Below are 13320 nucleotides of genomic sequence, written 5' to 3' on the forward strand. Positions count from 1 at the left end.
AGGGTCCTGAGGACTGGAAGAGCAAGTCGTTGCCACTGGAACTACGGAACTGAAGAGAAGAGAAGCTAGAGACATCTTCAGCATCTACACCACTGGTGAAGCCCTGCCGGATCGTCTCACCACTTTTCTTCCACACAACGAGATGAGATCTTCAGCGGAGGAGCCTCCTTCCCTTGAGCTGGTGGGGTCAACCAGTTCACCTATCGCATCCTCGGACCTGCCTTGGTCAACTCGACAGTGCCCCGCACTTGAAGACCGGATAGCCAGGCAGCTATCGACCCGGACCGCGATTAAAAGGAGCGTACCTTTTAAGCTTCGTTTGGCAGCACCGCGGCTTGTTTCATCCCTGGGTAGTGCAGCGACTCGAACCTTCCTCCACGACGAGAGCCTCTCTTGCTCTGTTGGACCCCTTGACCTGCAGGAACTACCAGGAACAACCGCCACCGCAGGAGCCACTTCTCCACGTTTAAGGTACATTGTTCCGCCAGGCCGCTCTTTCTCCGTGGTAGCCCTAAAGGTGTTTTAAATCCTTTAACTACTTGTGGGGGTCGGCCGCCCTCTCTCTTAACATTGTCTTTCGCCTTGCATCTACCTCTTCAAAAGTTTTCTACTAAAGACTTGACTGCAGCTACAAGAACATTTTTGCTCCTAAACTCTTGGTCCTGTACCACTGACTCTGGCTCAGGCCTATTGACTCTGGCTGATTTGTTAGATCTGCTCTCACTAGATTAGTTTTCAATGAGAAATGTGTTGATTCACCTAAATCTTCTAAACCCCTCTTCCTTCCTACTGTTTTAACTTGTGGAGTGCCATTTTGCTCAGTTTTCATTCACTTGTCTTTTGGTTAATGTGTTACTGTGCCATTACTTGTTCACAAAACTTCAGGGAAGAGTTGCTAGGGGGTGTCTAAAGATAGTTCGGTTTAACTTGTACTTTCCCTCCCTTTCGTTGAATTGGTAGAGTGCCATTTGTAGCAGGTTTTCAATGTGCCGTTTTGCTCAGTTTTCACTATACCGCAAACTTGTCTACAACTGAATAGGGAGTTGTGTATGCTTTTCTTTTGACTAAACTTAACTTACTTTATTAACTTTGATCTATGTGTTGACCTAGAAGTGTATAAAATAAATATATATTCTCTTTTTAATACAAAACTTTAGTCAGTGTTTCCTTGCTCCATAGTACTGTACTACCTATTGTGTCAACCCTGAATACTGCTCATCTCCCTCTTGAGATAAGTCTGACTGCTCAGCCACAGCTACCAACTAAATCTTTGTGGTACAGACTGATACCAAAGGGGATTTATTGCTCTCACCTGTAGTCCTAATCTGGGGTAGTGCTCCCTAAGGGAACTGCCCTGGATTCTGCCTAACAACAGGCACGCTGTTGATGTCGTGAACGCATCCATTCCCGGTTGTCTCCCTTTGCCATCCATTGTCTATCCCGCTGTGTCACAGGAGGAGCAATTCCTTACATGTCCACCTGGAATGGTTCAAGATTACAGAATATATCTCCAGGGCCCCCACTCTGTGTTTTGGAACACAGGGTGAGGGTGCCACCCCTTGGTTGCAGACGGCCCTAAAGTACGGCGATTAGACCCACTGTCTAGGGTGCAGTTACAGAATTACGTGTGGTTCTACTGGTGGGGGAAGAGGGACCAAGAGTTTCCTCTGTCCTCCTTTGTGCGCCCCCCCTTAGCGTGTCGATTCTCTGATTTGGAGGTTGGTTATAATGTTCGGAGGACTCACTCCAGATGGCCCATTTTGTGTCCTCTATGCGCCAGTGAGGGTGGGTGTAGCAACCCCTTTACCTATGACTCTGCAGATTTTAATATGAGGCCGGAGCGGGGTTCCCTAGAGGTCTGGCCTGGTGTTATTTGCTGTGGGAGAAAGGAGCCCTTTCATTGTCCAATTCTTTTTTGGGGGGATCCATGGGGGGGCCTCTGGGCTCTCCCCCAGCCATAGCGTCTCACCTGGGAGCCAGATCTCCCCAGATATGGGGAGGCAGTCCTCCAAGGGCTGTGTTTTTTGTTTGTAGATCTGGTGCGTGTTGGAATGCACTGTATTTCCTTAGCACCCCCGGGCGTTCTCTGGTGCCTCGATGGTCAGTGTCCAGACCGCTGGTTCACCGCCGCCTCCCGGGTCCCGGCAGTACTAGTAGATTACTGCTTTCACGTCGGGAAGCTCCGACGTCCTCCTCCTCCAGTTCGCAACCACCTCACTGGTGTTGTGTGGGCGTGGGACCTCCTGGACCCCCGCCGGCATTCACACGTGCGCAGGCATGCAGATCTCAAGAATGCACACGGGACGCGTGTTGCCTGCTCAGGTCCCGGCTGCAACTGCTGGCCGGGACCGTCTTTAACAGGCGCATGCGCAAGCCTCTTTATGGGCCGCGCATGCGCATACAGCGTATTCACTACGCAACATCCCTCCTTTTTCCCCAAACAAGAAACAACTAGAACATTAACACACAACAATAACAACTTAGGACTTCGCGAACAGTTCTCAACCTGTTACGACGCAGGGTCCATGATGAAGTCCTGGAACCTCTGCGGTGGCTTCCGCCCCGCCCGGTTCGGGTACCTTCTGGACTCCTCTCGAGGTGTCTCTGGTGTCCCTGGAGCTTCTGGCGGTCCCTCGTCCCTTGGTGGTGACCCTGCCCCGGGTACGGATCCGGGCGCCTCGGGCGTCACTGGAGGAGGCGCCACCTCAATCTGCTTGAAGTATGACACATTCCGCGTGATGGTGCCCCTTGCATTGGCCCCGGTGATCATGGACCCCTTGACGTGGGTCACGCCCAGCGGCTGGGCTTCGTATGGGAGAGATAGTTTCCCCTCCGGCCTCCGATTCCGGACCAACACAGTGTCCCCCACTGCAATTGACCTATCCGGCAAGTTCCAGCGGGCGCTCTTCAGCTCGTTTTGGATAGCCCTCTCCATGCATATTCGGTTGTTGTCAATCACTCCAGGGCCGCGTCCTTCCACTTTCGGTAGCAGTCCTCTGGGAGACTGCTTGAATAGGGCCTCGGCTGGCGCAACCCCGGTGGACTGATGCGGGGTCGTGCGGTACTCACGCAGAAATTCGAAGAGATTTTGGTGGAGCTCCTCTCCTCCATCCATCGAGATTCTGAAAACCTTGTTTAGTGTCCGTATAAAACGCTCCACTTCCCCATTTGCCCTGGGCCAGAGTGGGGTGACTTTCTGGTGCTTGATCCCCCTCTCCTCACAGTACCGGGCTGATTGCTGCCCCTGGAATGGTGAGCCGTTGTCAGAACAAATCTCGGGGGGGAACCCGTGGGTGGCAAGCATCTTCTCCAGGGCCAGAATGGTGTGATCGCTGGCCGTGGATTCCACCAGCTCCACCTCAGGACCACTGGTCAACAACTGCAAGAAAGTACATTCCTCTGCCCGTGGACCGAAGTCGGCGTGCACCGTCCCCCAAGGTTGCTCACTTCTTTCCATTGCCTGGATGGGCGGCCCTCTTTCCACTGGACTAGCCGCCTGGCACGGTATGCATGCATGCACAAATGTGTCCACCCTGCTCTCCAGGTCCGGGAACCACACCTTCAACCTTAGGCGTGCCTTCGTTTTTGCCGTCCCTTGGTGATCTTTATGGGCGAGCTGCAGCACTTTCCCCACCAAGGCTCACGGGATGACGATTTGGCACCCTCTCAGCAGAAGGCCGTCATCTGCAACTGACAGCTCATTGCGCACCTTCCATAGGGCTTGGAGATCTTTTTGTGCCCCACTCTACCTTCTGGCATTGTTCTTGAGCACTTCACGCCACTCCCCACTGTCCATGGCTTCCTTGATGACCAGGAACACCTCATCCTACCTTCGTCGCCAGTGTTGTGTGGGAGTGGGACCTCCTGGGCCCCCGCCGGCATTCACACGTGCGCAGGCATGCAGATCTCAAGAACTCACACGGGACACGTGTTGCCTGCTCAGGTCCCGGCTGCAACTGCTGGCCGGGACCATCTTTAACAGGCGCATGCGCGAGCCTCTTTATACAGCGTATTCACTACGCAACAACTGGGTGCAGGAGTGCTGGTCGGGCTTCCTCCACCATGCTTCTGCAGGTGCAGGGGCCCGGGATCCCCGGCGAGGCCTCGGCTCCTCCTTTCCAGGTTAGAGTATGTGACGGCATTTCGGGCAGCCTCCGTCCGCGAGAGCTGAACCACAGCTGAGCTTCAGTGGCAGCGTGCCCACTCCTTCTCACCACCAGCAGCAGCGGCGGTCATTTTGGTTGTTTGACTTGCGGCTTTTCAGCTGGACCCTTTCTGCCGGTAAAACTGGGACCAGAGACCGATTCAGCCCTCCAAACTTATGTCAGATGTTCCCCCAGCATTCCGCTGCTCAGTGAACCAATTTATGGCATCCCCCACACTGCACAGCAGGATTTATTTCAGGATTTTTGCAACGGGCTCGGTAGCGCTGAGGATCACATCCTCAATTCTCGCCTTCCAGTCATGCAACCCCTCCACCAGCACTTGATGCTCGATTATTTCAGGACGTCAGTGCTGCAGTCACCAGCACCTGCTTTCGTACTTAAAGAATCCAGAACCTGCAAAATAATAAATACGTAACTTATTGCGCAGGTAAGAGAGCGCTTGGGTTTTCCAACAATTCTATGCACGCTTGAACCAGTACCTAACCCATGCCAACCTTGCTAATAGTGCATATAGGTGCAAAACTACTTCTGCAACACAAAATTGATTGAATTTAAATTTGAATCTTAAAAGCGATCTGGACGAAATGTATCAACCAAGTTGATACACAGGCAGCTGTCAAGCTTGGTTTCTTCTACCATCAAAGTGAATTCCGAGGCCTCATGAGAGGAATAAGGCCTAGATCTCACCTCGAACTGATGGGCTGTACCTGCTCCTTGTTTCTATAGTGTCACTGTGCACCACGTCCACTCCAGATCCTCGCTAGAGACTTTAATGTCCCACTTCACAGCTTACATTACTACTGCAAACAGGTGATTGAATAAACTGTTCATAGTGCAAATCAAATCGTCACTACTCCAACAATGTCTCTCCTGGATGCAAAATCTCAGGGTCTTATTGCACCATCCTCAAACACATTACAATAGCTACAGTGCTCTGTTTTTTAAATGTTTTTTTATTGACAGCAATAGTGGAAGACACTGTTTCAATTTCTACCTCAGTACTCTATGTATACGTACACATACACAGCTGCATGCACACACTCATGCACCACTCTAGTCTCCGTTTGCTGACCCCCCCTTAACCCCTCTCCTTCTCTTCCTTTCCTCTCTTCTCCCCTGATGAGGTTGCTAGACAAGTCCGATCTATGAAAGCCTCGTCAAAACAGGTTCATCCCTGTTCGTCTAAAACCATCAAGGACCACATTGACACCCTCGCTCCGGCCCTTGCCGATGTTTGCAACCATTCCTTTGCTTCAGGATCCTTCCCCTCTCCTCTGAAACACTCCCTTGTGCATCCTCTTCTCAAGAAACCCACAGCTGATCCTTCCTGTCCGGCTAACTATCGCCCAATCTCAATTACTCCCTTTCTGGGCAAACTCCTGGAAAAGCTGGCCATCTTTCAGCTTAACCTTCATTCTGATTCTGTTGGCTGTCTCCATGATCACCAGTCTGGTTTCAGAGCAGCCAGAAGCACAGTAACTACTCTCCTGAACATCCGTGAAGATCTGCTCTCTAACCTTGACTCTAATATCCCCTCTGTCCTCATCCTACTCAATCTCTCTTCTGCCTTTGACACAGTTAACCATACCATCCTGCTCAAGCGTCTCCGTGAGAACCTGGGTATCACTGATCAGGCTCTGGCCTGGCTGACCTCTTTCCTCTCTGATCGACCCTCCCAGGTTCAACTGGGGTCCTCCCTATCCTCTATCTTCCTCTCTACCTGTGGTGTTCCCCAGGGGTCTAACCTCTTGTCCTGCTTTTCAACCAATATCTAGTAACACTGGCCCAGTGCATTGCCACTCTATGCTCAAATTTCCAGTGCTATGCTGACAACACTCAACTCATTTTCAGGCGGCCCTCGGCCACCTCCTCTCCCTCCCTCATCGCTGATTACCTAACTGCCATTCAAGATTGGTGTGCCACCAATGATCTTTGTCTGAATGCCAGCAAAACAGAGATCCTCCTAATCGGCAACCCTTCTCCATGCTTTCCACTCTCTCTCTCTGGCCGGCCTCGCTTGGCCCTCCTCCTATCCCCACCTGTGAGGCTAAGAACCTCAGGGTCATCTTTGACTCCACACTTTCCTTCTCCGCCCACATTTCTGAGGTCTCTAAAAAGTCAAACTTCCTACTGCACCTCCTCAGAGGCACTCTTCCTTTCCTCTCCTTCCTCAGAAGCTCACTGTCTCCCAATCTCTGGTTCTCTCTAGGTTGGACTATTGTAGCAGCCTCTTTATAAATCTACCTGCCTCTACTCTTCGCTCTCTGCAACTAATCCATGACAGGACTGCAAGACTTGCCCTTGGCCTCAAGCCCTGGGATCGTATCTCTCCAGCTCTGAAATCTCTCCATTGGCTCCCAGTGGATGCAAGGATTAAATTTAAAACCCTCTGCATTGTCCACAAGGCTTTCTGGGGCCTGGGTCCAAAATACCTTCAGCTATCCCTCTGCAAATACCTCCCCTCTCGAGCTCTTCGCTCCCCTACCTCTAACTCCCTCAGGGTCAGTCGTTTCTCAAATAAACGAGCCTGGGGTAGATCTCTGTCTTCGGCCAGGCCTCCCTCTAGAACAGCCTCCCTGCCATTCTAAAACTTGCGAAGAACCATCTCTGGTTCCGGTAGCACCTCAAGACCTTCCTCTTTGCATCTGACTTTGCTCCCCCTCTCCCCTGCTGATCTGCTCTCTCGTGGCACTGTGCATCTGGCCACCCTCCATCCCCTTGGCCCAGTTACCTGCTCACCCTGCCACCCTTCTGCACTGCCTCCCGGTCACCCCTTGCACTGGGGACTGTATCTGTACCCATACAGTCCTCCACCGCCCCCATTTTCTTCTTTTTAGGCACTTATCAGACTTACCCAGTTCTGTTGCTGTAAACACAGCACTTGCCACTTGCTGGCTGCACTACCCCTGTTTATTGCTCCATTATATATTTTATTTGTATTTATCTGTTTATCCTCTGCTCTGCACTTTCCACTCTCCCCCTTCCATGCACTTTTCCCCTTTCCCTTTCCCATGCACTTGCACGATCTCAATGTCACTGGGCCTAGTAAGATCGTTATTTTGTTCACCTCCTTTGCCTTGACACGCTCTGAAACACTTGTGTGAGAGCGTGATACAAATAAAATATCATATCACCCTAACATTCTATTTTCATGTAAACTTCAGATCCTTAGCACAATTCTACCAGCCTACACAAATACATTCCTATTCTGCAGTATAATGTTCACTTAAATTACTGTTATCTGTTCCATTTATACGTGGAGGGGGCATATAAACCCTTGACGATATTGACAAGTTACACCTTTCTTGATGCAACAATATGTTTAATTTTTATAAATGCCTACATTTCTAGGTTGTCGTAAATGTGTCCTGCTGGTTTCTCACAAACCATCCAATAATGACCAACGTATTAATACACATATAAATAACAATTTCCTATCCCACCATTTTTTGTAAAGTTAAGAAGGTAGACTTTGCATGAGTTTAATTACTTTTATTAGAAGAAAGAAACACAGTGTGCCATAACATAACATAACATAACATAACACATACTGGCATTTTATGAAAATTATCCAAGACAAAAACATAAATCCTGGTATAGTTGAAAAACATGGATATGATGTATCTGGAAATCATTCACAAAGTGCACATGTGAAAGCATTCGATAAAGGCTTAGAACTGCGTGTAAGTAGTAAAAGGGCCTATGCAGTGAGTACTTTAGCTCAGACAGCGGAACTTTCATGAACCTTTGGGTCCGCCACCACGCTATCAACATCCAAGGCTCAATATGCCGTTTCTACTTGTTCGGTGAAGTATGATGATGAGGAATGAAACTCCTTCCAAAACAGGTTACTTCATAATACATTACCAGGTGTGGGAATTGCTCGGGAACACACACGCGCGCACACACAGAATGATTCTAATTTGGAATTGGTTCCATCAAATCCATAATCAATTCAAACATGCATGGTTCAAGGTTTAAGGTGATCATGAGTTCTCACAGAAATTGTTACAAAATCATCCAGCCAGACTCCTATTAATGTCATTATTGCTGGATCCTTGAAGCCCTTCACTCCCCAAAGTGAATCCCTCAGGCTGTATGTTAAGACCAAAGGGATATAAATATGGAATGCGATTTCATGCATCACATATAACATACGCCTGATCATGCGCATACACCATTTTATTGTTCATTCCCATCTTACTATAATTGCCATGGGAATAACTGACATTTAATATGGGACTGCAGGTCTACCCAAGAAACTAGTAGCCCGCCGATAGGAGTTGCAGAATGGGCTGTTCTTGGAGCAAAGGCGTAGCAACGTATAGCAGTGTTCGTTGAATGCTTTCACCTGCTACCCTTTGAAACTAAAGTACATAACAAGCTACTGTTTCCTGTGCATGATCTGTGCAATGCCAATGTCAAAATATTAGAGAGCTTTGTTCTCTGCCAGCCCTAAAGAGGGTAGTTTCAAACTACATCCTTTAAGCTTTTGGGGGAATATGTCCAGCTGCAACTAGAGAGGGATGAATCAACTTGTTTGGGCGCGAATAGTGAAACCAACCGGATAAAAAATAGTGGAACATTTAAAAATGTGCTGCTTTAACAATAAATATGGTCTGTCAACAGCTACATCCCATTAACAGGATTTTCCACTTTGCAACTACTTTTTGATAGCGCATGACTACTTATGGATGTTAATCTCTTTATATTTATTTATTGGGCATTTGTAAGGCGCTTAAACAACAATGAATTGTGTTTCAAATCGCACACAGGGCAATGGGAAGCGAACAGGAGGAAAAAACAGTGAGCCAGTGGAAAATTCAAAGTATAGAAAGGCGGTCCTACTAGGCCTTGTGAAACTTTTGGACCGTGAAAATGCAGAAGAGAGAGGAGGGTACAGGGGAGAGGGGTAAGTGCTAGGGGGATCCACAGGGGAGGAAGTGCCAGAGGGATGGTTGCAACAGCAACAGATAAGTGAAGGAGCCAGTTGCGTGACTGTAGGTAAGTGCCAGGCTGTGACCCCAAGATGGAAGCATTGATAAGTGCAGGCCTGAGAAGCAAGGCCAAATGGAGCCTGTAGGCAAGTGCAGGAGGGGTGCGGGTGCTGCGGGCGATCAGACAGAAGACCAGGACCCTGGAGGACACATAAGGGCCTAGGCCACCAATCAACAGCTCCTGTGGGGTTTAGCACGGAAGGGAGAGAGGGAATGAGGAGGAAAAGACGAAAGTCTTGAGGTGTTTGCGGAACTTGAGGAGGTCTGACTCAAGATGGAGAGAAAGGGGAAGGCTGTTCCAGAGGAGGGAGCCAGCTGAGGAGAGGGAACGGCCACCCGCTCTCTGCTTGGAGAAGCGCTTGACCAGCAAAGAGCTGGAGCCAGAGGATCAGAGGGATCTAGATGCTGAGTACTTGGTGGGGGCAAGTTGCAGATAGCGTGGTCCCTTGGCCCCAGACAGCATTGTGGATGATGCAGAGGGATTTAAATGTGATCCTTGTAGCAACTGGGAGCAGTGGAGAGTTTTTAGGGCTGGAGAGATACGGTTCCTGGGCTTAATGCCAAGGATAAGTCTTGCAGCCCTATTCTGGATTAGCTGGAGCGGACGGATAGAAGAAGGTAGATTCAGGAAGAGGCTTCTCCAGCCTGGAGAGCACCAGAGCTCTGGTGACACTGAGCTTCTGGGGGAAGGAGAGGAAGGGGAGGATGCCCCGGAGCATGAAGAGTTGGACATGGACTTTCTTGGCAAGGTTCAAGATGTGGGGAGTGAAAAAGAGAGAGGGGTCGGAGATAACTCCCAGGTTTCTGGCCACAGAGGAAGGGGTGGGCATTGAAGTTGGCCAGAGTGAAGAGAGAAAAGAGGGAACAGGAGTCCCAACGGGAAGAATCTCAGTCTTGCTCACATTGAGACAAAGGTTATTGCAGGTATACCAAGACTGGATAGCGGAAAGGCAGTCAGGAATGATAGAGAAGGTTAGAAGAGAAGCAGAGGGTAGTCTGAAGAAGAGTTGAGTGTCATCTGCATAACAATGGAAGTGTGGTGAAAAGGTGGAGATAAGGTGAGCGAGCACAGCGAGATAGATGTTAAAGAGCCAGGGTGAAAGGTTGGAACCCTGGGAAACGCCACAGGTGGAGAAGGATGTGGGTGAGGAGAAAGAACTCAGGATAACCTCGAAGGGACGGTCAGTGAGGAAGGAGGTCAGCCAGTCCAGTGCCCACTCCGAGACTACAAAGGGTGTCATTGAGCGTTTTATTGTTAGAAAAGTATAGTGTTAAATGTACTGTGGGGGAACATGGCTCTGTTTTTAAGTTTGGAATTTCTGGAAACGCTTTGTACAAACTAGCGCTGCTCTAACACAAACACAATTTTCTGGAGCAAAAAGCAAGCATTTGAGCTAATTTTCATACCCACAATTCATTGCTTGGTGGCAATGGAGGTTAACCTTGAGAAATGGCTAATGGGTGGGACTGTTTCATGTGTGACTTGTCAGCTGAAATGGTCTATTGTATTTTATGTAGTAGCTTACATTCTTGTTTTTTTGTTAACAGGGTTTTCTGTCAAGCTATACATTTTATGGGGGGGAATGGATGTTTGTTATATTTGTCTTTGAAGGCTAAATGGCTGATATGGGCCTCAAAGCTAACACTGAGAAGATCAGTTTTCTCAACGGTCTCACATGTTGCCATGACTGATGGGACAGCACATGTCAGAACAACAAAAGTGCAGCAACAGGATCAGTGGACATACATATACTATAGGGTAAGCTAAACACACTGTCTCCACAATCTAGAAAATGATCCTGTTTTTGGGACGGCCCATTGAAATGGAAGTTCTTACAGTATCCAAAGAAAAATCAGATGGGAGTGTTGCCGACATGGACTTCCTCCTAGGTCCCCGTGAAAGACACTGCTGGTACACCTCCTTGGACTTCTTTCGGAAATGATTTCCAACAATGACATATAGCAATGGATTCAGGCAACTGTTGCTGTATGCGCAGTATGATGATATTTGAGTGGCAACACCAATGACATGCTCAATCGTACAACCAGTAAGGACTCCATAGATAGACAGTGTGTCCAGAATGGTCACTATCTGGAAAGGAAGCCAACAAATGATGAACACTAGTAGGACAACAAGCATCAACGTGGAGGCTTTCTTCTCCGTCTGCACTTCCTTAAATTTCTGCATTGCGTTATTCTGTAAAACTTTGACGATTTTGAGAGTGCAAAATGTAATGATAGCCAGTGGCATTAAAAAACCAGGGATGTTGAGAAGCATGTTTATTGCAATCCGCCATTCACGGGATGGATAGTCCAGGATGCATGCTGTGGTGTTTAATTCTTTGACATACGTTTCCTTTCGGTATAGCATTATAGGCATGCTTAGAAGAAATGCAAACACCCAGATTACCAAACAGTTTACTTTTGCACAGAGTGGTCGCCGCATTCGTCCTATCGACATGGTCTTCACCAGGGCTAGATATCGGTCAATGCTAACCATCATTAGGAAATAAATGCTCGTATTTAAGTTTAGGTAAATAACTGTGTTAACGGTCTGACAGAGGAAGTTGCCAAAGGGCCAGTAAAACTGGTTTGTGATATAAACAGCCCAAAATGGTAAGCCACAAATTAACAGAAGGTCGGCTGCAGCTAGATTTCCAAAGTAGATTTCAGCTACTGTGCATCGAGACTTGTGAAGGCAAAAAACTCCTAGGACAAAAAGGTTTTCTATCAGCCCCATAACAAATATGAACCAGAGGAACATTGGTTGGAAAGTATAGAGCCAGCTCCAAGATTGGTAGTAGTCGCATTCTGTGGTGTTTGCTAGGGAAACATTATAGAAAGGTGTTGTGGAGATATTCAGAGTGTCGCACAACGTTGCTGCGTCTTCTGAACCAAACGTGGCCATGACGGTGCTGAAACAAACAAAAACAAAAATGAACACAGCATTGATTAACCCAACAGACATAGCACATTCATTGAGGCACACTTCGTTATTTCATATTATTGCTAATGTTATTACACAGTCATGGAACATATGAGTTAATTTCTCAAACAACCAACGAAAAGTGGCTTTCTTCTAAAATGTACACTAACGTTTAGAAATCTCACAAAATAACTTTGTCTTTGATTATACAAAAAGAAACGAGTTACTTCAGGATACGTGCAACATGACTAATAAAGAGTGAAAAAAGATTGAAAATAAATCAGAAGGTGATTCCAAATAAAGTGCAATGTGGGTGCTACATTAATGGCTACCCATAGACAGGCACCAGCATATTGTGCAAAACATAGTTAATACCGATTTTCTTAACAAGCTGTTCAGGAAAATCGCAATTTCAATAAATACAACAGAGGGGTGGATTTTGTATTCAACTCCTTTGCTAAACAGCCAACTGCAAAGGACTATAAAGGAGTTAACGTTAAGAAAAAGGATTAATGCACTTTATAAGTGGTCAACATGGCCCAGATGACCATGTACACAATCAACAGTCGATAAATATTCGCCTCTGTAAAGCTACGTCATGTTTTTTGCAATACAGCAATATCTTCAACCAGTACAAGGTGTAAATGAGCCGGCCTTCATGAGCCAAGCAAACTGCATCTAACTTCTTGTGGTTTTCAATCGTTGTTTCCTAGGGTGAAAACTAAATATGGTTTGAGAAGAGAGGAAGAAAGGGCCGGAAAATCTACGCCTTCATTGTCTTTATTAAAATAGTGATTTATCTACATAGCTTGCTAAGAAATTCAGTGTTTTAAGTCAAGACCCAGAGGCTGCGATTATGCTTTTTCAAAGCGCATTTACCACCGTTTGCACAGCATGAAAAGTCTGTTTAAAATGGACCCGCTTGAAAGTGGAATCGCTGGATCAATGAGCCAATCTCAATATATTCTGATGGGGGCCCGTGCCAGGCAAATCTTAGAAGCCATGGCCCCCTGGCAAGGATGGGCCCCAAATATACAAGCATCAATTCCGGCTAGAGACATAACCCATCTGAACTAACTGTTGAGTGTAGGAGAAGAAACAGGTGCAAGGTTTCTTAAAAGAAATTAACATCTGTGATTTATTTGCCACCCTGAGATCAGATGTAGTCCTTTCACAAAAATACAAACACCCTCAGAATCATTACTGTGCCAGCTCGCAAATGTTCCTGTTA

The 13320-nt window shown here is 47.5% G+C and overlaps 1 protein-coding gene across 9 annotated transcripts in view; it reads right to left on the reverse strand.

Moving 5' to 3' along the window:
- Positions 1-7643: 7643 nt before the first annotated feature.
- The window catches only part of BDKRB2 (bradykinin receptor B2), a 594686-nt gene continuing 589009 nt past the window's right edge, over positions 7644-13320 (reverse strand). For all 9 annotated transcript variants that reach the window (XM_069637694.1, XM_069637701.1, XM_069637696.1 and 6 more), the window contains one exon: positions 7644-12078. In XM_069637694.1, the coding sequence (XP_069493795.1) occupies positions 10950-12078 (1129 nt within the window). In that variant the 3' untranslated portion in view covers positions 7644-10949. The remainder of the gene's footprint in view (positions 12079-13320) is intronic.

This window comes from Ambystoma mexicanum, chromosome 14 (assembly GCF_040938575.1).
Source record: "Ambystoma mexicanum isolate Mex_15411 chromosome 14, UKY_AmexF1_1, whole genome shotgun sequence".
NCBI lineage: Eukaryota > Metazoa > Chordata > Amphibia > Caudata > Ambystomatidae > Ambystoma > Ambystoma mexicanum.